The sequence below is a fragment of the Orbicella faveolata genome, unplaced genomic scaffold (genome assembly GCF_042242905.1).
Source record: "Orbicella faveolata isolate gen_17 unplaced genomic scaffold, um_ofav_v1 contig_47, whole genome shotgun sequence".
Taxonomy (NCBI): Eukaryota; Metazoa; Cnidaria; class Anthozoa; order Scleractinia; family Merulinidae; genus Orbicella; species Orbicella faveolata.
Genome location: NW_028301577.1, coordinates 17,181,833 through 17,209,674, shown reverse-complemented (window position 1 = coordinate 17,209,674; position 27,842 = coordinate 17,181,833). Strand labels below are relative to the sequence as shown.

Sequence of the window (27,842 nt, the reverse complement as noted above, 5' to 3'; positions counted from 1 at the left end):
CAGAACTAAAAATCATGACATTTTATCTTCATTTATTTTATATGCACTAATTTTTCCTTCACTATCTGCTGTGTGTTGCTTGTGTGCATCTCAATTCTTGCAGAGCTTGGAATTTCCATATTTTTTAGAATTGCAAAATAGAAATGCAAAGGGCTGCATACATGTGATATGTGGAGTCCAGGGGGGGGGGGGTGGTACTCCCTTATGTTGGCTGTATTGGTATGTGCTGCCCCAAAGGGTATGGTTTCTCAGCTGTTTTGTTCATAAATAGGGTATTGAGTTTAGCCATTTTAATCATTAATAGGGTCTGGATTTTGCAACTCTATTCTTGAATTGGGCAAGTTTTTTGGAAGAAGTTACTTTTTCTTCATTATCGATGACACCGATCAACAAAAGCCCTTCATGAATCGATCACAGTGCCTTTAACATTGGTCTGCACTAGGGAACTAGGGTCAGGTCCTAAACAGAATATTGAAAATTGTAGAATTTGGTCATAAACAGGGTAAGGGTTTTGGGAAGCGGTCCGCACACCCCCACCCGATTTTTCTCGGAGTACCCCCCTTCCCCGTGATGTGGAGAAAACAAACTTCCTTTGATTTTCTCCCTTTCCGGTGTGACGTCATACGCTTTTGCAGGTCACCAGCTCTCCACGACTTACGTCAAATAGGAAGAAACAATGGCGGAGCCGCCAGGAGCACATTCACTCAGAGAAGTTGAAATGAATACAGACGATAGATATGGTTTTAGAAGAGAATTTAGAAAACAAAAGTAAGTTTACTCTCGTTGTTATCATTTCTATTTTCTTAAACGATGTTAGTATGGATGGGCTGTTTGCGACGGCAAGTCTTCCTTGGAAGGTCAGATGATTCGATGGAAGCTTGCAAACTAAGGGACCTTTTACAGTAAGCTTTCACATATATATAATTCATGTGCTATGCTCTCACTGAATTTAATTTCAATTAACAATTATAGAATACTATAAAGTAAAGCCAAATCTGAGAGAAAGAGAACATAGCATAGAACACAACATGGCCAGTTTCTATGGTGTTTTGCCTCGGTGGGAAGAAAAACTTGCAAGGATGTGGATCGATCGTTCTTTTTCGAAATGTAAAGCTTATTACATGTAAGCTTATATTTAAATCCCTTTGCGAAGATAAAAAAGAATCTTGCAGAAACCAACACTAGGTTGCAATCTTTTAATATGACTTTGCTTGACAAGTTCAGTCTAACTTTCTAATTCAGTTAGTTGTGTTAATTTACACAAATCCAGATCGTGACAAAAGCGGAAGAACTCCTTCAGGAAGTGGTCCGTCTTTAAAACAAGGGGAATCTTACTCGCAGTGCATATGAAACTAAAGATGTATCTATACCGCTTGGTTTTAATAAAGTCCGATAGTGAGGGCAAGTGATTTACAAACGTTGACACTAAATTTACGACAATTTCTCCAGCGCGAAGTAGTTGTTGTTACTTGCCTTTGATTACATCTGGGTGGAGAGGGAAAACGTGTCAGTGATGTATCAAGATAATAGTCAGGATGGAGTCGCCTACTATCCATTTTTTAGTTACCCTCGTCTCTGGCCATACAGACTCACAAGTGATACAAGTAACTTTCACTCTAGACTTGTAGTGAGCTTGAAATATGTGCTATTGTTATGGAAACTCATTTGAATGTACAGGACTGCATAATTTATCTAGCAGTGAGTGAATATACGTTCAAAATCACAACACATTCTACACTTAAAATAAATTTTTACTCTGACACTCTTATCATGTCTCCACAATTTATGCATCCTGCAATATAAGCAAGCTTTTGATTTGCTACATGTACTTACTTTGGGGTGGCAAATGGTCCTTCAGATACTCTGGATCCTCCTATATTTTTTTAGTCAAACTTCACTGGTCTTGCTGTTTTTCCATTTCCTTTCCTTAGGGTCTCTAACTTCTTATTGAAAGCTAAGACACTCTCAGGCTATATAATTTAATCAGTCTTGTTGTTTCACAAAGTCTACAATATTCATTTGAGATAGTCTCTCGTAATTATGCATCAGTCAATTCCAGCAGTGCCCATCCCCCCTGCGGGCTAACCCCCGGGCATTAGCATTTTTTTAAAAAAATGGGCAAATTCCCGGGGGTGGGGAAACATTAGCTGTCTAAATGCCCCGGGGTGGGGATGAAGAAAGAGGGCAAATGCCCCGCCCCCGGGATCGTCGCCTTCCAACACCTCCGCAGTTTTTTAATTAATCAGTGAATAAAACGGTCAACTGTTCAGTATTTTAATGCAACGGTAAGACTTCAAGGACAACAGTATGTGTTAGTTGATTCTGAGTATATTTATTTCTTTATATTTGTTTTTAACAGTTTGCTAGAGGATAGCTGGGATTGCGGCGGACGTGCCCCCAGCCGCGAGCGATGATAGGCGCCTGTATTCGCAGGCTACTTTTTCTGTGAAGAATCAAGACATTTTAAATGACGATGCATTGCATTTCAAGCTTGCAAGATCTGTCTTCAAGATCACATCATTTGAATTCGCAAACCTTAAGTATTTTAACTCCACTTTCATGAATTTAAAAAATGCTAGGCTAGTTTTGAATGCAAAATGCGAAATAGTCAGTTATTGCTTTGTGATAAACAAAATATAGTTCACCTTGTCGCTTATATTTATGTGCTTACAAGTAATGAAGAAATATCTAAAATTGAGAAAACATAACTTTAAAAACAAGTTTCTCTAGTCCCTGATGGACAAGCCATTGTTCGACAAATGCCTCATCTTTCCCGATGAACTCATCCATGGCACTTTCCAAAACACGTGTGTCGAATGCCCGGGGGTTGCCCCAGGGTATCAAATGCCCAGCCCCCGGGTCACGATAAAATTGCGGATGCCCCACCCCCGGGACTGACAACTTGAGCAAATGCCCCATGGTTGCCCGGGGGGGGGGGGGGGTGGGGGATGGGCACTGCTGGAATTGACTGATGCATTATACTGACATTATCATCATCTTAGACATTTAGTTTTTAAATACATTTTAATAATTTGAATAAGCATATGGTTTTGCAGAAGGCTTCCTAACTTTATATATTTTTTTAAATGAATAATGGTCACCTACTGGTTTGTAAAGACTAAACAGTGGACATTTTAGTAACATTTTTCTATATCTACTCTACGTAACCACAGCTTTGTGTATATGTCCCTGGGTCTATTCAATTTCTTTTGTGTTACTGACTTTTTAGTTGTGTTAGGCTTGCTTTCAGGGATATGGATAGTAGCTTGGAGGATCACAAAGAGAGTAAAAAGGGGAAATCGGTAAGTTGTAAACTAAGAAAGAAAGATTTTTGCATGTAGGCGTCAAATGATATCAATTCAAAATGGATCTAAGTGTTTGCAATGGTCACTAATCACAGTGTTCCTCTTTTGTTTAGTCACAGGAATATGAACACAACCCTTTTAATATGACAGCAAAGAACTTTCCAAAACGAAGGTATAACACTAACATGATGAACAGGCTGCACATATGTAGATAATATTTATGTATAATTTAATGTGTTTTGTCCTGTGATATTTGTAAATGTTTTCTTTAATTAGAGTGCGTTATATTTGGTGAAATTAAGGTGAAAAATTATTGGTATTTTATTTTTGCAGAAGCCGAATGCATGCCTCTGTTGCTTCATATAATCGAACAAGGTAATTTTTTTCTAATCAACAAAACATTTTGCTTTTTAAAGCTGCATTTCTCTGTAAAAGTAGAGTTTTGTAAATCTTTGACAATAATATATAATTAGGTAGATAATTAGGTAGCAAGGAAGTTATAATTTAGTTTCTGTACAATAAAAGCACTTTTCTGACTACTTCCAGATTAATAAAGACATATTTAATATAAGTAGTTATATCATATGAAGTCTTCTATATTTCCGTTTCTTTCTAGGGGAAGCACAGTAAGTGCAAACAAAGCTTTGGAACTTGTTAGAGCTGCCTTACAACCTTCCCTGAATGCAGAAATTGAAGCAATGTTAAAGAGCTACCAAGAGGTATTTAATGACTCTCCCCCTAGTTTACATATAGCTTTTAGATCTTAAGAGTATATATAGGAAATGGCTACTCTGACTTCTGTTTAATTCTAGGAAATTAATTTAAAAACAGTGTATGTACAACTGTTTACGGAGCTCAATGCATGAACTACTAATGTCAAGGTACCTGTTTTAACATGGTTGAAATTTATGGGGGGTTTACATTTGTCCTCAAACCAGTTTAATATTTCCTTTTTTTCTGATTATTGCTAGTGAATATGAGACAAAGAAAATTAAAAATAAAAATAAAACTGCTGTTATCAAGCTTTATTAACAAAAGATAAATTTAAACTACAACATATACATTAAGTGGTCATTCAGACCATTTTAGCTACATTATCACTCACTTTTGCATGATTTGTGCTCTAGTTTCTGTAAGTAATGCTTGTCTGTTACGGGTTATATTCCAATATTTTAACTCTAGCCAAGGTCAGGTTATCCTTGTGAATTTCCTGGTACCCATTTTAGCACCTGGGTAGGTAGGTTTATATCTATCTGAGATACGTTTGTCAGGGAATTAAAAACTGAAATGTTATGTAGTGTCTTCATTTCACATGCCTGTAAACATGATGCAGTTTTTGTGAAGTCTAACCCTACACAGTAAATTGGACTCCAAGGTGATGTTTGCGAGTTTTTTTTTACAATGACATTAAAGTTTTACACTTGATAATAATAGGAAATAATACCACCTTGTATTATTTACTGTTAAATTGAAGGGGTTCCAAGATAAGAAAAAAAAATCATGTTATGTGCAAAATTTATAAGTGTAATTTTTTTCCCATCAAAAGTGCCTAAATGTTTGCATGTGGTTTTCTATATAATAGGAAAACATTGCCTGTATTTTTTTGGCTGGTTTGCACTCCCTTTGAGGAAAATGAGGAAAGTGGTCAACAGCAAACATGGCTATTATAATTGCTGATTGAGTAAACAGTCTGGAAAAGTTTTAGTGTAGTTGTTCCCTTGTAGACCCATGTTTATGTTTTTTTCTCCAGATGTTCCGTATGGCAGCACGTAACATCAAGGACAACACAAGTGAGTCAGTCTCTGAGGAGCAGATAAAAGCTGTTCTCAGACGAAGTTTGGATGAGGTATAGTCACTGTGTTACTGCTAAAGTAGTTTTCTACATTATCAAGGTTTAACTCAAGTCTGGTTTGTTGTGGTTACAATCTATCCAAGTTCATTGTAAATGAGAAACCCTTAGAATCTGAAACAGTGCTGTTTCTAAGGCCAGATAGCTCTAACATAAACTTCAAATTTACTTCTGCTTGTTAAATGCTCAATATCTAGCAAAGATGCTGTTGATTAAGTGATATCTTTCCTTGTTGTAGAGTGCTTTGAATCAAGTTACCGTACGTACCTTTCACCTGACTCCTGAGTAGGAGAAATATACAATGAAACCCCTCTCTATGGACACCTGCGTAATAGGGACAGTTTTCTTTGTCCTGACAAGTAAAAAGCTCATACATTTTCACTTAAATTAGCCTGCTTAATATGGACACCCGGATAATGCAGACACTTTATCATGTCCCTTTGGTGTCTGTATTAATGGGGTTCCACTGTACTATTGAACCTTGGTCTCACTATTTTTGGGGACGCAGCTCACTACTTTCGGAGGGCCTGCTATTTTCAGGGGCCCTACTTTTGGGATTTATTAGCAGCCACAATGTTTTGACTTTCGGGGGGTCACTACTTTCAGGGGGGTCATTACTTTCATAAGTTTACCTTAGTTAGATGTCATTGAAGACAGCAAAGTTAAGTGTATGTTAAGCTTACGGCTACAGAATGTACACAAAGAGGACAATGGCAGACGGTGCATTCAGTGGCTGTAAGCTTACCCTTGCGCATTACTTTCCTAATCAGTTGAATATTGCTTACTCTACAGGCTAAAGTTCTGTTTAGGGTGGACTCCAAGACGCTCCCTCCAGACAGGGTAGACATGAAGATAAACCATTTGTTTTTGTATTTTTTTGTTAACATAGTGAACTTAGAAATCCTAGTTTGAAAGTCACTGGAAATGTATACCTTGTACCAGTCAAGTTCAATGTTCTTGCCCTAAGATGTGCCTTTGGATGCTTCTGTTTTCCCAGTTTTCTCCCAATAAAAGTCACAGTATAGAATTACAATAATTCTTGTATAAATGGCACCATGTTTGAATAACAATAAGTTAGAAAGCCTTTGCCTTGCATTGATGAGAAGCTAAGAGTTTGTAACTCGATGTTATTTGAATTCAGTGTCATTTATGTAATTGGTGCAGGTCTATGGATTGCAAAAGTGAGAGTAATAAGATGTTTATTGCATCTCTAACTCCAGAGAATGAAAATATTTAAAGTCAAGCATGTAGAAAGTTGGCCAAATCGTAGAATATAGCCAATCAATTGACCAAGTGAGCATACTATCTGAGAGATATAAATATAATAGATTGTAGTAATAACAAGTGACCATTTATGAATTTGTGTTACAGATGAGATATGAGAGAGGAGGAAGCCCAGCTATTGTCAAAAAAGTAAGTTATGTACTGTCTGTTTAAACAGGATTAATGAACTGTGTTCTGATGTTAGAGTTTAAAGAAGCCATAGGACTCATTGTGAAGGCATGGTGGCCTCATGGTTAGTGTGCTCATTTCCAGATTGAGGGGTCTGGATTCACACATGCACAGCTATTGTATTGCTCGTTAAATCTTTTATTTAGAGACATTGCCGTTGTGGTTTTCTCAAACCTAATATCAGTCTGGAGACTGAAACAGTGAAAATGTCCTTTGTGTTTGCCGCTCATTTTATAATGAACAGTTGATTGTAATCTGAAAACCAAACACCAGACATGCAGTTGCTGTAGGTCCAGTTTACTGCAAGAGTTTCCTTTTTTAGAAGCAATGAATAAATCAAATTCAGCACACTCTGGAAAGATGATTAAAAGAAAAATTAGTTTTTTTGGCAGAGAAGTTAAAATAATATTCTTTTTTGCAGAAGAGGGCACGACCTGATGTAGACAAAGAAAGGTAAGTTTTATTACAGCAAAAATTGTTGATTCGTGAAAAACATGATGGAGAACTTAAGGTGGCTGAACACAGTTTTTGATACCTATGTTTCATTCACCTTTTCTCTGAAACCCTTGATCCCTCAGTCATCAAAAATGGCAGCAAGCTAGTTAACAACGCAAACTTTGTTTTTTTGATGGTTAAGCTGACGTATGTGCCATTGCCATGGCAATATGAATAAATATAAACAGGCCTTTAAAATCGGTTTTGTTTATTTGCAGAAAATCTAGTCATTAGATTTTCTTTATAATTTGCATGCAACAAGTTTGTAACAATTCTCACAAGTTAACACCAGTTACTTATTTCCTAAAGTATTTTCGTGCCAAATTTTGTGAAATTCTAATGAGTGGTTCTCGAGAAATAGGCGTATTTCCGAGAGTGCAATTTTCATTCAATCGAAATTTTTTGACTTACTATGCATGTGCTTCATTTAACTGGGTTCTTTCAGTAAGAAGGAAAAAGCTGAGAGCCAGTTACCTGTAACATATTTCTGACAATGAAAACAGTATCGAGAATCAAAGACACTAGAGAGACTTCACAATGAACAACGTACATGTATGTGTGATTGTAAGTCAGTCAACATCTGTGAATAGAGAAGGTCACCCTAGGAACAAGAAGTAATTAAAAGGGGATAAAAATACTGGTATAGTTCTTGCGTTGTGTCTGGAAGCTTGACTACATGTGAGGGTCTTGCTTTGGGGGCAGGAGTGGGGTGGGGGAGGGTGTGTCTATTAGCAAAGGGTTATTCAAAGTGAAAAAATAGATGCATCTTTTATCATCATCATCATCATCATCATCTTCATTAGGTTGATAAGAGCTGATTAGGCAACCCACTGACCACTTACCTTATCTATATCTGAGTAAAGTACTGCATTTATGTACTGTACTAAGAGGTGTTGTTTATGTACAGTGATGGATCACCTGCTAAATCAAACAAGATTGATACCAGAGCTATCACCAGTGAGGTAATAACATATAGATCATTGTTCTTGCTGTTTCTCATTGGATCATGAAAAGTGTGTAATTTTGGCTTGTATGCAGGAGCCTGTTTTTCTGTCAATATCTCTCTTGATTTTAAGAACTGTTAAACTTATTATTCCATTCAAAAATCTTGAACTCTCATGTTTTAAGTTTTACATGCATGTGTATTTATATTGCTTTTATTTTGAAAGTGGGATCCTGAGAGCATCAATGAAGATACAGAGTTCATTATGGGAGTTAAAGCAAACAAGTAAGTTTGGAGTATTATGTATCATGGCAAGGCATGACTGATATTTCACGGGGAGAAAAGTGTTAGAAACTCTTGGCTATTTTTTTTTTTTGGCATGAAGATTGACTTTCAATTGGTATCTTAATTTGCTAAGACATTTTATATATTACCTTTGTTAACTGTTTGTTGCCAACCTTGAAATAACTTTTGATAATGATGTTGCATTCTGAGGAGAAATCATATATTTGAATAGAGAGAAAAGGGCTTGATTTCTCTTGTGGCCAAAAAATTCTTTACTTCTCCTGGAACTGAATAAACAAACATAGATAAGAAAGAGTAAGAAAACAAGGTTTTACAATAAGTTCACACGCCCTTAATAATTCAAGTCCAAGTGTTCCATGGCAATAAATGAAGTTGTTCTGTTTTCTTTGTATTTCAGCAATAATTTATTATTTATTTTCTCATTAAAGGGCCCTTGGCTTTGCTGCAACAAGAGGAAAACTCTACTACAGACATCCAGAACTTTTCAAGGTAAATACTTTGTGCTATTCTTGCAACATTGCAGCAAACGCTGTCACAAAGTCTTTGAGGTTGGATTGGTTGTAGGAGAGTAAAGTGGTATTGTCGCTTAAATATAACATTTAATCGTTTGCAAGAAGGCTACATGTTTACTAAGTTATCTTTGAGTTCAAGGGTTGACTAATCTGGGGAGTGCAGTGGACATTAATTTTACATAGAAAATATTATAACTTGACACAATTTTTTGGTCAGTTGGTCACCCATGACATGACCTTTTAAGTTTATAGTGCCATAAATTCTGTGTACTTGACAACCATGCTTGGTTTTCACTGGCAGTTCATAATTTCGAAATGCTTTGTTGTCTTTTACAGTACTCAGGGGACTCTGATGATAAACTGTGGCTTTATGAACAGAATGAACTGCCTATCACGGGAGGCAAGGTAACAAGATGGAACCAATAACCTTAAATGATTGTTTCTGTGGACATTTTCTTACACCTGAACATTGTGTTTTATTTTGTTAAGCTGTCAAGCTTTGTTGTTCTGTTTGTAGGCATTTCTTATGATAGCTGATGACATCAGGAAACTGGCTGTTCATCATGACTACAGGTCAGCACTTGTTACTTTACATGACTTTACAGTTTTATCGAGGTCGACTTTATATCAGGCTGTTGTCTGCATGAACGGCTGGCCCAGGTCTCATTAATAATACTTTGTCAAACGAGGTGCAACAGTTTCGAAGCTGATAGTCTGTCCATTGTCGTTTGTTGTTGTTGTTTTCCTCACTGAAGCGTGAGCGAGGGAGGCGAGCGCGCTCTAAAGAGCCTTGAGAGAGAGCACGATCTCTTTTTTTCCCTTTACCCAACCCCTCCCCTGCCACCCTAGCGCAGTTTCATTTTGTTTGCGCTCTCGGTAATGTTAGAGAAAAGACAAGGTCTGCAAGGTCTGCGAACACTCTAGAAGTTTACAACTCTATTTCTTAATGGTCCTCAACAGGAACAACGAAGGTTTCAATCTGGAGGAGATCAAGGGCTTCAAAGTACCTCCCAGAATGTTGGAGAAGATGAAAAACCACATGAGAAGTAAGCTACAGCGACTTTAGTCCTAAGATTAAAATATAAATTCTCTTTCATCAGTACTACACACTTCTTTTAATTTTAGCTCTGAGAATGTAGTGGTACATCAAGAAACCTTACCTCAGTTGGTGATTTTAGAACATTTTATATCGATAATCACCTCTCATCTTTGCACGCGTTGTTTTAGTACAGTAGCACGTGTTGCATGCTCCCTATGAAATCGTTTCATGTTATTCCTGCTTGTCAATGTAACACAAATGTAGTCGTCTTTATAAAGTCTGCATACGAGACAAGTGGCAAGTGGCTATTAGGAAACCCTTTGTTTGATTCTGCAAGTCACTTGTGGAATGTTTCATCGCATTTTGATCTTTTTGTGTAGAATTAAAGCGAGAGGCGACAGCTCGATCTGAGATCAGAGACAAAGTGAAGGAGGAACAATCAGCTTCTGTAAAAGAAGAGAAAGGACTGGTAGAACAGACACAACACAGTGAAACACCACCACAAACTACTGACAACATCAAACAGGAACAGTGAAACATTCACTGCTACATGCTTCAGAGTGAATAGCGACAACTTACTCAATTAGAATTCTGTGGTCTCAGTTGCAGCCATAAGCGACTTCAAGTCACGAATTGATTTTTTTTTAAATGCATGTTAATTAATTCCCTAGTTAGGCTTTTTTTCCCCCAAAATAAGAGCCATATAACTGGACGAACTAATTTACTTGAAAGCTTGCCGAAAACGAGTTTCACGAATATTTTCAAACGAAACTACACGCATTTAGGATTTTATCCAAAGTTCTGCAGCAGCTTTTCAGTGGCTTTTCAAAAAATATTACCATCATGAGTTAGAGCAATTTTCAGTTGAGTGTCGTAAAACCAAAACCAAAGTAATCACTTTAGCCAATCACAAAAGACACAGACAATGCAGTGAACCAATCAAAGCTTGAAGTAATTACACGTAGCTGACGCAAAGCGCGGGAAAACGAGTGCAAGTGAGTAACGATTGGTTTTCGTTTCACTTCTGATTGGATGAAAAAGTGGCGCGAGTTTTTAAGCCAATCATGTAGCCTACTTGATGCACAACCAATTAATTTTCGACACTCATGAAAATTACTCTGTCACATAGCTGGTGATCTGACTGCAGCACTGCGAATAACGCGAAAAGGCAATCAAACGGACAACGTACGAGAAAAGCGCAATGTTCCTGCCAAATCGCTAATGATTTGTACCAGTCGCCTTAGACTTACTCAAAGTCGGTCGTTTTATTTTTTATGGCGCAGAGGTCTTTATTCTCTCTAAACGAGCAAATTAGATCATTATTCTCTGAGCAAATGCTCAGTTTCTGCGTGTGGGACGCGCGAGGCAAGTCCATCGCCTGTGTGAAACTCGAGTTGAAAATGCCGCGTTGCTAGACTTCCGCTCTCAAGCTTTCGCGTTGAACACGCAATAGGCTGATTTAGCAAGAGAACGGGAACGTCTCTTGACGACGGCGCGCGCAGTACCAATACCCAAATATGGTCAAATAAGAACAGAATCCAGGTTATTTCGCGCGCCCTGCAGTCGTCATCTGACCATATTTGGGTATTTGTACTGCGCGCGCCGTCGTCAAGTGACGTTCCCGTTCTCTCGCTAAATCAGCCTACTAACTGAGTTAGCGCGTCTCTTCGTGAATTCCTGTTGAACACTGAATTGAAAGCGATTTGACTTGGGACAGGTTTAGAGTTGACTCTAAGTTCAGATACTAAATTCGTATAGATGAGTTATAAACGTTCTTGGTAAATTTTCAGAACCTAAGACGACGTATTTCGTAAAGTGATCAGGTAACTTACCTTATTCCTCATACATACCTACTACCTAAGTTGAACTTCGTCATGAAACAGACCTTTTCAGCTTGAGCGGTTTGTTGCCTCATTTCTGACCATGTGATGATACTCTTTCAAATTTTCAAATAGTAGCGTGTATATGAGTGAATAATTTTTAGATGGATAAACTTGAGAACAGTTCTCTTGAAAATATCATGTGGTCTGTAATGGGAAAACAAACCGCCCAAGCTGAAAAGGTCTGTAGGAGTTGGATACTGGCATGGGCTGACTTACTGAAAAATGTGTCAGTATATTAAAATACTCTCACCCTAGTAACGGGTTATTTTCATGAAGGGCTTGTTATATCCCGCAACTAACACGCCTTTTTCTATTGGATAAGATAGTGCATGACATACAGTTATTACATACCGTAAAATTCCGATAATACCCTCCCCCCCAGCCCCCAAAATAAGCCCCCTAAACTCAACCATCGATAATAAGACCCTCCGAATATATTTAACTCTTTCAGATATATAGCTCCTGATTACAAGTCTCCTTTTGGAGAACTTGCTTTGTATTTTATGCCGGGACAGTATGCTCAGACTCGGTCTGTAAGTGATCATTTAATGGCTATAGTTCTTCCAGATCCAGGTACATGTATAATGTCAAACATTTCAAAAAAAAAAAAGTTTTTCAGGTAATAAGCGTTCCCCTCCTTTTCGAAGCCCACCAGTTCGCCAAAAAGACCCTCTCAAACAAATATTGCCCGAAGGTTTATTATTGGAATTTTTCTGTAATTTCCCAAGCATGTAATATTAAAGCTGTAGGGAAACAACGTACAGCTTGAACACGAGTTGCACGTGATCAGATCGTGCGTCTTGCGTCACTGATTTCGGAATATTACAAATCCACAGTAAAGGTTTGTTTCCGTTCCACGTGACTATCGTAAAGTCACTGTATTGCTGTGAATGTCTTTTGATTATAAGTTGATCACAGTCATGAGACACTCAGGGGAGGGCTTAGTCGCCAGTGGTTGTGTGTAATATACATAAGTCACTTGAAAATAAGTTCTTAAACTAATTTTTTTACAATCTCTCACTATACCAATATATTTTACTATATTGGTACAGTGAGATTGTAAAATATTATCTCTCACTATACCAATATATATTCCTTACTAGAACTTTATAGTGGTCAAACAATAATAGAACACAGAAAGATTCTATTGTCTGTCTCGTTACTGACTATCGATGTAATTTATGACTTTCTCTCAAGATATTTTCATCGCCCTCGCATTTGGTTTATCAGTTGATTCTGAAGAGACAAAAAAAAAATCAGCTCTATCTAGATACGTGTTACTATCGCGGATAGCTTCTAAGATTCCAGAGAGAGAGAGAGAAATTCATGTAAACCTTACCTCTATAAATAATTATACTCAAAACACTCAAGTCTGACCCTTTGCTTCGGTGTCTGTGTTGACAAGATATTTAGTTACGTCAAATATAGCGCATTTTTAGCCGCATTTAATCTTCTATTTCCTGGCTACTCATAACCTATTCTGTCCTTGTTCCGTTTCGGTGTGTCGCCTTTTTGTTGCTGTTTCCTTGAGGCTTGCTTCGATTTAAAGGTAACTTAGATGTGATAAGATTCGAAAGCCATCTTTTAGTGTATTATTATGAAACTGCAGCGAATACCGTCCAAATAACAGTACAAATATACAGCGATATTGTACAGTTATTTGTACAGTAGAAAACCTGTTTGCCGTACAGGTCGGCGCGCGCACGCAAAACTCTCACACTCTCCCTCTTTCATATATAAACTTGTTGACTACAGCAGTTGGATAATAAATCTCTCATTAGATGTTTTGGTGTGAAGTATCGCTTTATATTTTTTCTCGTTTGTATTTTGACTCGCCCTACGGACTTGTCAAAATACGCCAGAGGTCGTAAAAATATACAGCAATACTACACACCAAAACATCTAATGAGATATATTTATTGATAGATCCATTATACATATTGCAATTAATTGTGGTTAATGGAGTAATTTTATTCCTGATGATAGTAAAGTTTCCGGCATTATGTTTTTGTCAGGAAAGACGCCAGCGTTATGTAGTTAAATATCTTTACATATCTCGTGACCCGCTAGAGGATTTAAGAACTCCTTTAGACTGCAATTTTGACCGGCGACAAATTTCGGCCCTCAAATTTTTTCCGCTACAAAGTTGATAAAATCGAGTCCATTCTCATACATAGAATTCGTGTTCCTGAGCAATATAGGTTTGTGAAGTAATCTGTTCCGAAAAGACGATATTCTCTCCGTTGGGCCCTTTTGTGAGCTGTTTAGCCTTTAAACCCATACTAGACATCGGAAATCGCTAAAAGCCGATTGTTACCTTTTTGTACACACGCTTAATGTCCTGCACCCACCGACAGCAAAAAGAGGGTTTTTTTTCAAACGCTGAGGCAATGATGCTACTGAGAACAAACTCAAGGCATTTGACGTCGGGGTGCCTCCCTTGCTCTGAATTACGCCATAAAAGAAATAGATTGACTCTTTGAATTAAATTATGGTGGAACACTCGAGTTTCTTTGGTTGAGTTCCCCGCTTTCGCAACACCTAGGCTCTGTTTTTGAAAGTGCAAAATTAAAAATGTCGTTTTCCATGTAAAAGCCAAGGATAGCTAGAATTTTCCAAAGAGTAATTAAACGGCAATCTAGTTTCAGGGGCAAAAAAACTGAACAGTTCAAACTGGTTTAGCATTTACAAATCTCCCCGTTAGGAATTTAAGTCTTAATTAAGCATGTTACAGTGTAAAGGGATCTTTGTTTAACTTTTCTGGATGGGCGTACCTAGCTGTCAGAGTCGCACCACGATCTCAAGCATGGCTCATTTGTTCTTGGCGCGGCTCAAAGAGTTTGCCCTCAAGGCAGTCGGCATTTGAACAGAGTAAAGACACTCATGAAAATAGACCCATCATTGCGAAACCTAAAACAACTGCCGGAATATAGTGATGGAAAACTGAGGTTCAAAGGCCCGCAAATCAGCCATTGCTGAAAACTGTTACAGAGCTGTGAGTGGAAATCAGACTTGAAATCCAAAGGAGTCTCTGTAGCAACTGGTTAACAAATGATAAAGGAAGTTACCTAGAGTGCTGACAGTTCAGTTACGCAACTTATTCTCTTTGTTACGGGAATGAGCTTGATTAGCCTATCTTATTTGACGACCCCAGTTTAAACTGAATTGGTTTATAATGCAGTTCACATAAAAATTGGTTTCACACAATCGTCATGAATTCATTTCTCCTCTGTGCACGTACCTTTTTCACGGCCTTTATTTTTATAAAACCTAAACCACTGTTACATAACATAGATAAGAGTATAAGTAATACCATTCGTTATTTAGCAAAATTTCTAGAAGGATCACGTTGACTTTTAAGGCGGCGCTATCGACGCACAGGGTTCCCATATTCCCAAGAGGAGAACGACACCTCAGTTTAAATTTCATTAAAAATCTATTTGTTAAAATATTTAAATTTTTAATTTAATTTATACGACCAAAAATGAGCCATTGAAAATGGTCGTATTGACGGGAGCTGACGGGGAAGATTTGTAACGAAGATGAAAGGGTTTGGACTCCTAACGGAGTGTTTAGCACTAATAAGAAATATATATTTTTCTCTTGCCAGGAAAGTTCCCGCTTGTAATATAAGGCTTGTAAATATTAGGCGTGATTCTACTTTATTTTGGTGATTTTTAAGTAGTGAGCCATTTTTAATTAGACAATATTATATTTAAATATACTTTTGTTTTTGTTATCATTATTATCATTATCATTATTATTGTCATTATTAAATTTTAACTACTATTATTCTTCTGGCCTCGCGGGCTATAAATATTTGAGATCGACTGCTACATGTACAGCTTCTAACACAAAAACGTATAAATGACTGTCAACCACATTCAAGGGCCTCCCAGGGGGGAGGGGGGTAGCGTGATCCCTTGATGTCTTGAAAATTTCACTATTTCTCCCTGGTTCCCAGTTACTAAATTCCATTGTTCCCTGAAATTAGTCCAAACAAGTCCCTCGTTTCCTTGAAATAAATGATCAACTCCCTTGTCCCCTCGTCCGTCACATTCTGTCGATCTTTTTTTTTTGTTACCAACTGCAATAATTCATCCACAAAGCCTCTTGTATGAATGATTTTCACTACCGAAACACCTATAGGCCATTTTGCAAAAAGTTCTCTCATGCTTGCGTTATAGTTATATTATATAACACAGTTATCAGGGCAACCCTAAAACATGGAATCCGGAAACCGGAATCTGGAATCTGAAATCTGGAATCTGAAATCTGGAATCTGAAATCTGGAATCTGAAATCTGGAATCTGAAATCTGGAATCTGGAATCGGAAAAGGAGAATGGGGAATGGGAAATGGGAAATGGGAAATGGGAAATGGGGAATGGGGAATGGGGAATGGGGAATGGGGAATGGGGAATGGGGAATGGAGAATGGAGAATGGGGAATGGGGAATGGGGAATGGGGAATGGGGAATCGAGAATCGAGAATCGAGAATCCGGAATCGAGAATCCGGAATCGGAATTCCGGAATGGGAAATCCGGAATCGGAAATCCGGAATCCGGAACCGGAATCTCGAAATCCGAATTATTGATACTGAGAATGACGACAGAAATAATCTTCTTCAGCAATGTTCAAAAATATGGGAATAATTTTTTTTTCTTCGTTGCTTTCAGCTTCAACCACGTTTTGAACAACTTCTAAGTTCTAACTATTAATCTCGTATGCTGGGAAAAACAAACTTATTTAGACGAGCTAAGTTAACCTTTGCATATTCAAAGAGAGAGGCGCGACCGTCGAGGTACAGCTTCCTGCCACTGATGGAAACCCTGTTCTATATGACATTGCTAACTTGTTCAGTATCTCCTGGACATGAAGACCAAATTGCACCTGCAGCAAATTGCAGATCACTGAAACAGAATGGCACATACTAGCAAGTTCCCTTTAGTCGCTCTCAGGATGCTTAGAAGCAAAATTATGACGCACGTTAGTTTAGATTATCATAACCATGGTCTTCACTAGAAATAAGAGTTGCAAAAATTTCGACAGGAGGTAACCCTTGTATCAAAAGAGATGAAGTGTGAGATCCTTTTTCCTCTTGGCCTCTTTATTTTTACAGGCAAAATCTATGCAACGTAATTTTCGCGTATTTGAAGATAGTGTTTTCTTTGATTTGTGGATTCCGCATTCCGGGATTCCGCATTCCGGGATTCCGGTTACCTTTAAAAGATTCATCACACGCAAACATCGCTTTTTTACGTCAATGCTCTGTCTTTTGCGTGTGCTACTCACCAGTCTTCTCTGGGCAAGAACTTCGCTCCTGCCGGGGTCAGGTTGGTCATAGGCCATCAAAGCGAACTCTATCCACCTTAAAAATCACTAGCCCTGACTGGATAATAATTTATCCAATGGAACATGAATGGTTGTTTAACGTTTCTTTCGACGTGTATTCATTTATTTAAGGCTTTTTCATGCGTATTTGTTTCGCGTGTACCTTACTTTGTTTCTAGATCTTTCTAGTAAGTTATGTGGTGTCGTCAAAGCACACGCGTAAGCGCCGCGACACCCAACTAGCGTTATAAAGGATTAGTTTTTTTGTTAGCAGGGTCAGTTGACGCAAGATCTGTTAATTCACCGCAAGTTAACAAGTTTCTCCAAGTTTATCATTGTTCTGGTGATCGAGGCAGCACCAAGGTAATTATCTTTTACGCGTTTTTAGTTTGTTGATGTACGCAGTTTGTATTTCAGCGCTTATGAATTGTAAATTTAACACTTAAGGTTTTAGATAAAGTCAAGTTGTATACGACATCGTTTTACCGTTATTTGTAAATTGATCTTTAGTTTTTTTCTTTCACTTTTGTAACTTTCGAAGCGTGTAAGATGTTTTTTTATCCTAGGCCTATTGTTTTCGCAAGCTAATTTGTAATTTATTTGTATCTTTTAGTTAAGTTGTCACGGTGTTTTATAGGGTTTTTAAAGAACTTTAATAAACAGCAGTTTGTGAACCGACGTTTAACCAAATCACTGGAGCAATAACAACATATTTGTTTATTGAACATTGCTTAAGTGGATTTTTGTTCTATCGTCATTCTCAATTTCAACCATTCCGGATTCCTGATTTCGAATTGCCGTTTCCGGATTGCCGTTTCCGGATTACCGTTTCCGGATTGCCGTTTCCGGATTCCGAATTCCGGATTCCGGATTCCGAATTCCTGATTTTAGGGTTGCCCCAGTTTTCACGCTATATGGTTGTCAACTACAATGAACTCAGCTACTGATGTTGAAAGCTGTAATATACAATCAGCACTTTAGCTACATATCTCACGTTACTGCGCTTTGCGTGTTCGCTGCTCTTTTAACCCAGCCAGTGTTTTAAAATGTTCAGTTTTTTGTTGTATATTGGTCATGAAGAAATTTGATGCAACGAGAAGGGAAAGGAGGGCTCAGTGGATTGAAAGCTTGGGTATCCTGTGCTACTTGTGCCCAATATTTTGACACCATCATGTTCTAGCAGCGGACAGATCATCAGTGGCTTCTTACATGAACATTTCTTTCAATTTACACAGCGTTTCCTTCATTACACCCGTATTTGAGAACTGTTAAAAACGTGCAATGAAGTGAAAGAAATCAGAAGAAATGGTTATGTAATCATATGGTGATCACTGACAAAACCATTTGCCCGCGAGAAATGCGAACGTACCGTACGTGATGGTGTTCAAAGTATCCATAAATTATCAGCGTGTAAGAACAAGCCGGACACCGTCACGTTTGGGAGGAGCTGAAAGAATGGGGCCTTTTTGGATCAAAGAGCAAGTTTCTGGGTCAGTGGGAAAACGGATTATCACTATTTATAATCACCGAGTTCAAGTACCACATCCGTTCACATGCTCCAATGCCTGACACTTGACAATAATTAATATTGTTTCGCTTCAAAAAGACACAATCACGTTTGTTATTGGACGCTCTTTGTTATCTTGTTAATATATTCGTCCCGCGTCGTCTACATAAGAAGCTGTCTATTGCAGGTGAGGTGCAGTAATCTTGCAGTCTCGGCGTTCAGAGTATACTTCATTCGTTCGACAATGGCTCCTTGGGGATACAGCAAAGACGACGGTAAGCTTACATGTAATAAGTAGACAGCTTTTTTGGTGGGGTTACTGGACACAAAACCTTAAAATTAAAACAAATTCATTCATTTTAGTGGTACATCTTGAAGCTTTATTTATGGAAACGTGAATCTCTTTCTGGAATTGTCTTAAGACATCCGCGTTTTTAAAATTTGTTGATATGTTTGGAATATATGCTCTGCTCTGCAGGTCCAGCAAACTGGTATAAGGAGTGCCCGATTGCCAGCACAGGCGAGCGACAATCGCCTGTCGATTTAAAAGCCAGTGAAGCCAAGCACGACTCGAAACTTAAGCCAGTGGTCGTTTCGTACCCTGCATTTACCGACGCTAAGCTTTTAAACAACGGTCATTCGGTGCAGTTCCAACCGGGCGCCGGCCATCAGTCAGGTAACAAAATCAACACTAAATCCTCTACAGGTACATGCATGACAAACAATAGACAAGGTGAAGTAATATTCGTACACGACAATTTAAGCAGAACGTAGCTCAATGTAGCTTTAAATCGAGGAGCCAAGAAATTTTATGGGAAAAATAGCGAGAAGCCGTTAAAAAACCTAAAAAGGTCTAGCAATTTTTCAATTAAGAAATGGAAAATACTATGTTGATACACGAGTCGCGTGCGTGATGTTTTGTTAGCGTTTTGAACATGTCGGCTACGGTATATCGTTTATGCTATTCTCTGGAAGTACACGGTTCCTAAATATTAGTTTTATACTCAGGCAAAATTCTGACTCCTATCGCTTTCTCCCTGGAGTAAGGTCTAGATTATAAATTTGCATGTATTTGTGAAACGACTTAAACGATTTTTGTTTTAATCCCTGCTCTTGTTTTAATGACGTGCGCGCACAGGAAGTATTTCAGTTAATCTCTTGAGTGGCTATTGTCACGGTATCCTCCAAACAACTTATAAGCTGTGGTGTTCTCTTTCTTTAACTGAAAAACACCTATCTGAAGCAATTAGGAAATGTCCTAAAAGGGCCCACCTGGCCGAAGCAATATTTACGAGTAAACATGAAAAACCGTTTTTATTGCCAGGTGCTGGAAAAAATTATTACGAACGCCGTTAATTTATTCACCATCAATTCGAAGAGCCCTTAAGTCAATAGCTTCCTTTTTCATTTTGTACGTAATTTTTTCTAAAAATAATACGATAAGAGCTTTGAAACGCGTACATTTGGTCTTCTTGATTGCGACACATTTTCCGGTTGAACACACCAGAAGGAATCATGTGAAATGCATGTGAAAGGGCATGTGAAACAGTTCAAGCAAGTTATTTTTTTTTTTTTGAAGTAATTATGTGTAGTTTCACGCACATGTGAATTCACTGTTTGGTGTGTGTGTGAAAGCAAAGTCAGCTGATCGAAATATAAGGTGTGCCTTAACAATATTATTAAAATTGAACCTCCTTGAAACAAAATGACAACACTCTTGTTAATTATTAAGAACAGTTAAAAACCCTTTGAGTTTCACAAAACTAATGACAGTAATGTGGGATATTTTTCATGAGGCAATATTTCCAATAATTGGTTACTGCAGAATATTGCAACATATGCTTGCGGGCAGCGTCCTTAGGACGGACAGGCCATACAATTAACAGCACACATCATTGAGCACAGCCTTGATAGAATATAAGGGGAGTATTTTTGTCTGTATTTTGATTGAAAGTACGTTAGCTTTTCTGAATATAATATTTTAAGTCCAATCTTTATATTTTGATTTGTTAAACCACCCTAATGATACCCTAGTTAAAGTAGTACTTTTGTCTGCAGTTTGATTGATGGCAGGTTAGCTTGTTTGGACATAAAATTAATGAAATATTCTCAAATTATCTCAGGCAATATTGTGGTCATTTCAAAAGCAATTTAATTTGTTCAAAGGGGTTAGAACTATTTAGCATTTTTATCATGTTATGTAATCAGACCATGCATTATGTAAATATGATGACATTATGTAATAATCAGAACATCACATGGTTAGCTTTGTGTTATAAAGCAAGAGAAAGAAAAGCCACTATTTCTTTACATAACCTGTTACAAACACTTACAAAAGTTTGGAAGAAATTTATTGGAAGTGTTTGTTCCCAAGCTGCAATTTCCTTCATGTTTGCACAGGGCTATGTAAACTGAGTGTCATTTTACTTTGTCTTACAATAGTTCACTTTACTTGAGAAAATTATTTTGTCAACAGTTACAGAAATGCACAGGAATCGTACACTTCTAAAATCTAACAAGTACATAATGAATAATAATAAAAACTAGGTGTTTATTTCACCTTACCACAAATTCTAGCTTTCCTTTTTGGTTTATGGCAGTGAGGGTGGGGGAGGAGTGAGGGTGGGGGGAGGAGTGAGGGTGGGGGGAGGAGTGAGGGGGTTGGAAATCATAAACAGAGAACCACAGTTGACAGAAAGGGGCATTGGAAGCCTTAAACCAGTACAAAGACTAATGGGAAGGTAATTATCAGATCACTTCTAAGTCATTACACTCATATCAATGTTTCTCTAACAAAGTACACTTTCAAATTCTTTTTGATTCCAGAGGTGTGTGGAGGGCCATTGGCCACAAAATATAAGTTTGAGCAATTTCACTTTCACTGGGGTGGAAATGACTCTGAGGGCTCTGAACACAGGGTGAATGGCAAAATGTACCCAGCTGAGGTGGGTAACAAAGCGATGAAATTTCGAAACAATTTTGAATTACATTAACAATGAAAATTTAGTGTCAGGTGTAGAGGAGGAGCCCACCTTCTTGTACCCTGGTGAAAAAACCTTACAGGATCTTTCTGGATTGTACAAGATCTTCAAAGAAATTGCAAAGGAGATGTGATTTGTTTTCTTTATAACCCAATGCAACATTACATGACTTTTACAATTTAATACAACACTGTTGTTGGGGGAAGACATGGTAGTCAGAACCTTCCACTTTCCATACCTTTATCTTTCATCTCCTGCCCTTTTTCATCCTGCTCCTGTCACACACATCCTGATTAGCTGCACAATTCTTAGGCATTTCCTTTGTTTCTAAATGGTCCTGGATGACGTAGATGTGGGATATTTATGTAACCAAGTCAGGTACTCGGCCTTGCTCCTCTAGCTCACCTTTTGACAGTTTACGTGACACTTGTGCACTCATGATGCTAATGACATTTCATGACCTTTTACGTAACCATGAAGAAGTAAGTCGGTTTGGTAGCCCTTGCAAAGTGTGTAGATATTCTTTTTCTTGCTTTCTCAGAAGGCTCAGAAGACGCTAAATGCAAATGAGATAGCATTTTAAGTTCTTGGTTTTGAAAGGATTCAAACACACTGACAAAAAGTAATAGCAAAAATTAGTATTTGCGTTTCTCTTCCACATCCTGCCCTAAAAAACCCCTGCTTCCTGTCCTTACCTTTCCTACCTTCCATATCCCTCCTGCCTCTTATTTAGCCTACAGTGCAGGTGTTTCCCATGTGTTCACGAATTACAGCATTAGCTCGCGATCAGGTAGATTTGCCGCCATGTTGGACTCATTTTCATCTCTCCCCAAGCCTTTTCCAAATTTTGAATCCAAGATGGCACTTGCTTGGTCAAAATACACCTGCTATTCTCCATGGCTCCTGCCCTCCTGTTGCCCCCCCTCCATCCCCCCCCCCCCCCCCCACACACACACACACGTAGGATAACCAAGTACTTTTATTGATTCATTTTAATTTACTCTTTGTTGGTTGTTATTTGTTTCAGTTACATTTAGTTCACTGGAATTGTGAGTCAGCCAATTATAGCACTTTCAAAGATGCAGTTGGCTCTGGTGACCCAAATGGTTTATGCGTATTGGGATTTTTCTTAAAGGTATAACCTTTTAAATTTATGTTAATTCTTATGAACAGCAAGTTAAGGGAAAGATACAACATTTTTCTCTGGCTAAAACACTTCACAGTGTGCCATCTTCAAATGTAGTGAAGAAATTCATCATGCAGTTACCTGTCCATAGAATAATTTTTGGTTTCAGAACTCAGTCTCCCACCTTTCTGAAAATTCTAGTTGAGGAGGAAGGAAGGACCTACTTATTATCCATTAAAACATTTGCTTTGGAAACTGTCCTCCCCTCAATTTTCTAATAACTTTCCTTGAGATGGGTATGTACATTTCCTGGAACCACGCTGCACGATTATAATACTATTTTATTGCACAAGTAATCAGTAAAATTTTCTTTTGCAGGTTGGAAAAGAAAATACAGGCCTAAAACCAATAACGGACTTGTTTCCTAAAGTGAAAGCTGGGGTAACGACTTTGTTATTCTTGCCTAATGTAAAACTGGTTAAGAAACTGATCTGATCCAACAGTGGGTTGGACTGTTTTGCTAAGATGTTGAGTGTGCCATCAGTTGGTGTTTAGTCACAAGGGGTTACATCTGGCAGCACAGTGAAGCGATGGAGGTTGTCCTGAAAGTTGATAGCAATCTCAGCATAAAACTTAATTACATAGAATATTTAGTTTTTTTTTTAAATTTACTGATATACCGGTACTATTCCACTTTCCTATAAAAAAAACTGATTCTCTTGTTTCCTGGTTATTTGGCTTAATTCCTGGCAAAAGTTTGCTCTCTACAAAAGCAGTGTTTTTTAGATTTGTAACCCCTAGCTGTTTTATTCAATGGATATTCTGTGTTAATGATCTGCGAATCGTGGTTAATACAAAGACCTGCATTTAATTGTAAGTTACTAGTTCATAATTCCCACCTTGACTATAGCAGATGCAGTGTATGTCTGTGTTGTACCTAATATTCACTTGTTATCATCACAACAGCAATATTTACAACAATAATTTATAGCAACATATTAGCATTATATATTCACAACTTGCAATAACAAAAAGCTAATCAAATTGGAAAGTGGTTATGAAAACAATGTTGAATAGATATGTTATATGCTTCCAGTAGAGCGTTTTCATTGTCATGCAACAAAAAAATAAAATCTAAAACCATTCAGTGGATAAGGTCAAGAAATTGTGATTTTACAGAAGATGAATAAAGAAGACAGTTCTCCAAGTTTAAGGTGTGTGCATTGTCCCAAAGTTGAGATATTCGTTGAAATGTTCCACGCAAATTTACAGAGCCTAGTATGGAGCCACCATATTCGTGTTCTGTGGTAAACCAACGTGACAGCCGGAAAATAGTGTTAACATCTGGAACTTACTTTGGTTATCTGGGACAGTGGTTATCTGGGACAATGATTATCTGCACTGAACAAATAAACATTTAAATAAACACTTTTCCAAATACGACAACGTCTTAAATGGTTAAAAATCACAAGATTAATACATATTTTGGACAAACGTGATCATAGCTTTATCTCACTCAGCGCCTAACTTCGAAAATCAAAATGTGCTAGTTTCCAAACGAAGGGCGCTATTGAGCTGGAAAGTTGTAAACAAATATAACTTTAGTACCTCTTATGCCTGATGAGGATAAAAACTTTGGTGGCTCTTTAGTTTTGGATTTAAGAATTTGATGACATCACGTGAAAACGCTCTATAAGTTATATAATAATGAGAAGAGATAGAATCCAGTTAAATCATATTACTTTCAATACTGTATATAATTTATATTGTTATGGCCTAATTTAGACTGACTAGAAGTGTTTTTTTTTAGGGTAGCTCTGTTCCAATCCCTGACAAGTATGACATGAGAGCTGCTTTGCCTCAAGGTATATATGATGTTCTACTGTTCACTCACAGTTCCTACTTCCTTTATTTTGAAATTAACTGTGGATTTTTTCTTCATTTTGCAGCTTTGACAGATTATTATACTTATGACGGTTCACTGACCACTCCTCCTCTGGCAGAATGCGTCAAGTGGATTGTATTTAAGGAACCTATTGAAGTGTCTGCAGCTCAGGTATCTTTTTCACCTTGTCTATACTCACAAAGACTTGAATTATTTCCAAGTCAAGAGTGTGTTTTTGAACAGTACAGTCTATTGAACAATTTGTCACTTGTCGTGGTTGCATTTGAGTTGTACCGAGTCACAAGGTCACAGTTGCAGACCTTGCACAATATCTTTGAACAGGACTCTTTGCATCTACAGTGTTCATGTCCTCAGTCAGATCTATGGGCAACCTAAACTGCTTGAATTTAGAAAACAGTCCTAAGAAAATACGCACGCTGATTGGTTAAAAACCATGTTTCTATAACTCGATAGAAACACAGAAATAGCACAAGCGGTTGACATGATGATGGCACGAGCAAAGAGAATTTACATTTTGATAATCAAAGTTAACAAGTTGTTTTCCATTTTTTGTCGCAGTGTTTTCCAAAAGAAATAGAAAACATGTTCTCTGTGTTTCTATCGAGTTAAAGAAACACTCGTGAAAGTTTCGGAGAACTCGAAAAAGCTGTGGAAACACTCGCCTGCGGCTCGTGTTCCCACAGCATTTCTCGTTCTCCCAAACTTCCACTCGTGTTTCTATAAATTGATAGAAACACGGTACATGTTTTCTACTAGCAATGTCTCTGGCACAGTAGTTACAACTGCCCCAGTCCTGATAACTCAAATTGCTTACCAATTGTAACAACACAATTTTTGTCCATAATCCATAATCCATTATAATCCTACTCACCCTGGAATTTTTTTGTTTCCTTCCTTCTTTAGATGGCAGCCTTCAGGGCCCTTGATGATGCAAGTGGAAAGCCAATGGTTGGAAACTATCGTCCACCATGTCCTCTTCATCATCGCACAGTTGCAACTTCCTTTAATTGAATGAAAATGACTCAAACTGACTTCATAATCTACAGCTTTGCATTGTGTGTGTGTGTGTGTGGGCCATTTCCATGGGACCAAATATTTTTCTTAGCAAACAAATTTAGCAAATGTACAGTTTTTAAATAACTTTTACAGGCCGAATTAGTGAGAAGCTGATACTTAATTAGGTAATGTGAATAACAAATGAAGTATTTATTTAGGGTTAATTGTGAGACGACTGTCAGCGTCTGATGTTGTTTAGGCTTTGTGTAAGATATTGATAAAAATTTAGAGCATTAAATGCTTTTTTGTGTCTTTGGCCAAGAATCGAGTAACTGTTTTGCTTTGGGGTGATTAAGTTGCAAAAACAATAAGAGTGATTTGTTTTAATTATGTTAATTAGTTTGACTGACTTCAGTAATGACTTGCTTAGAGGTGATTAAATTGCAAAACCATTAAAGGTGGTTTGTTTGTCTGTTGTTTTAGTTTCACTGTCTAGTATTGAATGAGTAAAACATACATTACGATGTCCATGTATTAACATGCTCACATGTATTGCAGTGGCTTCTTTTCTGAGAATTAAAGCAGATTAAGGCACATGAAGATGGAGCTAAACAAAAAACAAAAAAACAAACTTACTGCACCAAGTTTAGACACATGCCACCTCTTGGGCTCTCGATCTGATTTGAGATATATTTTAAGCATTTCCAAGTTAAATTGTCAGACAAAACGAAAACCACCCACCTACCAACACATTAATTTTAATGCTCAGACACCCATTATTGCTGGTCCAAATTACCTTCAATGTATTTTTTGATCTTCAGTTTTGCCTACAGCTTGCCATGAGCCATTCTCATTTCTGGATTACTGGTGAGATCCAAGTAGGGTCTCCTTTAATGCTGAGTGTTTTAAATATGGCACAAATATTGGGTGCCATAGTAGGCCATATTACATTAAGAATAGGGTCTGACAGCGTAAAACGCAGACTGCAGACTGAGGTTAAAATGCAGACTCATTGTAAAATAACGACTGCAGACCAGGGGTAAAATGCAGACTGCAAACTACAGTATTGTGTTATTTCAACTGTTGAGTGCTAACTTTAAACAGGATTATTCAGGCTTCTGGTAGTGAATGTCTGTACACTGGTTTGCCTGAAATATGTCACTCAGGTTAAGCCGAATATCACTCTGGTTCCCGTGGAGTACACCCCAAAGCTTTTGGTGGGGGTGTGCAGCACAAATCTTGAGACCTTTACCCTATATTAGACCAAGATTTGTGATTTTTCCTACCCTATTTTGGACCTGAGCCAAAAATCTTTACCCCATTTTCAGACCACATTTGCACGACCACAGCTAACAAGAAATGGCTTCCATTTGTGTTACCATTTGAAAAGGGCTACAAATTTGCCAATGTTGATATGGAAAAAGAATATTTCTTGTTATTATGCAACTGCAGCGAATACCATCCAAATAGCAGTACAAATATACAGCGATATTGTACAGTTATTTGTACAGTAGAAAACCTGTTTGCCACACAGGATGACGCGCACACGCAAAACTGTCACACTCTCTCCTTTCATTGATAAATTTATTGTCTACAATTTATTGTCTATTAGATGTTTTGGTGTGTAGTATCGCTTTATATTTTTACTCATTGTATGTATTTTGACTCGCTCTACGGGTTCGTCAAAATACTGCACAACTCTTAAAAATATACAGCGATGCTACACGTGACCAAAACATCTAATAACATATGTAGGCAAAATACCCAAATATGCCAAGCCCGGGTGAAAAACACCCTATCTCAGACCAAAAAGGTCAAAATCTATACCTTTTTCAGACCAAAACCGCTCAAAAACTATAGCCTTTGGGGCTACACATAAGCTTACCTATATAGCCCATGGATAAGGGAATTCCTACCCCTTGGGGCTCCGGTTAGCGTGTTTTTGATTAGCTCTCAGACTGAAAGATGAAAAAGTTTACAGTGTGCAGAGTGGGCAGTTCATTCTGATAAATTATTCTATCAAATACCTGGATAAGCTTTTAAATAAAATGGTTCTTACTGAACACCTCATTTTACGGCCTGCATGTCTACATTGATGAATGTGTACCCTAGGTGCCAGAGGAAAAAAAATCTCTCAGGGAACTCTCAGGGTAATAAATGTGATCATGTTTGACCGTTTGTGGGAGAGAGAAGTTTGGGTAGGAGTGGGC

The 27,842-nt window shown here is 37.8% G+C and overlaps 2 protein-coding genes and 2 long non-coding RNA genes across 5 annotated transcripts; 2 read left to right on the top strand and 2 right to left on the bottom strand.

Annotated features, from left to right (window-relative positions):
* Positions 1 to 629: 629 nt before the first annotated feature.
* Positions 630 to 12,931, top strand: LOC110064758 (deoxynucleotidyltransferase terminal-interacting protein 1-like). Its single transcript, XM_020771857.2, has 16 exons — positions 630 to 768; positions 3,239 to 3,302; positions 3,419 to 3,477; positions 3,639 to 3,680; positions 3,922 to 4,024; positions 5,056 to 5,151; positions 5,947 to 5,994; positions 6,526 to 6,567; positions 7,028 to 7,059; positions 8,009 to 8,063; positions 8,271 to 8,329; positions 8,779 to 8,839; positions 9,199 to 9,267; positions 9,380 to 9,435; positions 9,823 to 9,908; positions 10,282 to 12,931. Exons 1-16 carry the CDS (start codon positions 677 to 679, stop codon positions 10,434 to 10,436), a joined length of 1,119 nt encoding a protein of 372 aa, XP_020627516.2. The 5' UTR covers positions 630 to 676; the 3' UTR covers positions 10,437 to 12,931.
* On the bottom strand, positions 10,589 to 16,067 carry LOC149097413 (uncharacterized). The gene is made up of 2 exons (XR_016204386.1): positions 14,132 to 16,067; positions 10,589 to 14,101 (listed from the first exon to the last, which is right to left on the bottom strand). It is a non-coding gene; the product is annotated as an uncharacterized LOC149097413 (long non-coding RNA).
* LOC110064748 (carbonic anhydrase 2-like) lies at positions 13,253 to 26,093 on the top strand. Of its 2 annotated transcripts, XM_020771848.2 has the most exons (9): positions 13,253 to 13,333; positions 18,811 to 18,898; positions 19,102 to 19,299; positions 21,450 to 21,568; positions 22,632 to 22,739; positions 23,109 to 23,171; positions 24,541 to 24,595; positions 24,680 to 24,786; positions 25,540 to 26,093. In XM_020771848.2, exons 2-9 carry the CDS (start codon positions 18,868 to 18,870, stop codon positions 25,645 to 25,647), a joined length of 789 nt encoding a protein of 262 aa, XP_020627507.1. In that variant the 5' UTR covers positions 13,253 to 13,333; positions 18,811 to 18,867; the 3' UTR covers positions 25,648 to 26,093. The 2 variants fall into 2 exon arrangements, with proteins under 2 accessions (XP_020627507.1, XP_089136629.1); XM_089280503.1 differs by lacking the exon at positions 13,253 to 13,333 and having other exon boundaries at positions 18,764 to 18,898.
* Positions 25,713 to 27,812, bottom strand: LOC149097412 (uncharacterized). Its single transcript, XR_016204385.1, has 2 exons — positions 27,518 to 27,812; positions 25,713 to 26,201 (listed from the first exon to the last, which is right to left on the bottom strand). It is a non-coding gene; the product is annotated as an uncharacterized LOC149097412 (long non-coding RNA).
* Positions 27,813 to 27,842: the final 30 nt, after the last annotated feature.

What these genes read in the sequence shown, in the direction of transcription:
- LOC110064758 (XM_020771857.2), top strand. Translation starts at nt 677, where the DNA reads ATGGCGGAGCCGCCAGGAGCACATTCACTCAGAGAAGTTGAAATGAAT. An exon ending in AGAGAATTTAGAAAACAAAA is followed by an intron (nt 769 to 3,238) that starts GTAAGTTTACTC and finishes TAGTTGTGTTAG; the next exon opens with GCTTGCTTTCAGGGATATGG. An exon ending in GACATCCAGAACTTTTCAAG is followed by an intron (nt 8,840 to 9,198) that starts GTAAATACTTTG and finishes TGTCTTTTACAG; the next exon opens with TACTCAGGGGACTCTGATGA.
- LOC110064748 (XM_020771848.2), top strand. Translation starts at nt 18,868, where the DNA reads ATGGCTCCTTGGGGATACAGCAAAGACGACG. An exon ending in GAGAGCTGCTTTGCCTCAAG is followed by an intron (nt 24,596 to 24,679) that starts GTATATATGATG and finishes TTCATTTTGCAG; the next exon opens with CTTTGACAGATTATTATACT. An exon ending in TTGAAGTGTCTGCAGCTCAG is followed by an intron (nt 24,787 to 25,539) that starts GTATCTTTTTCA and finishes TTCCTTCTTTAG; the next exon opens with ATGGCAGCCTTCAGGGCCCT.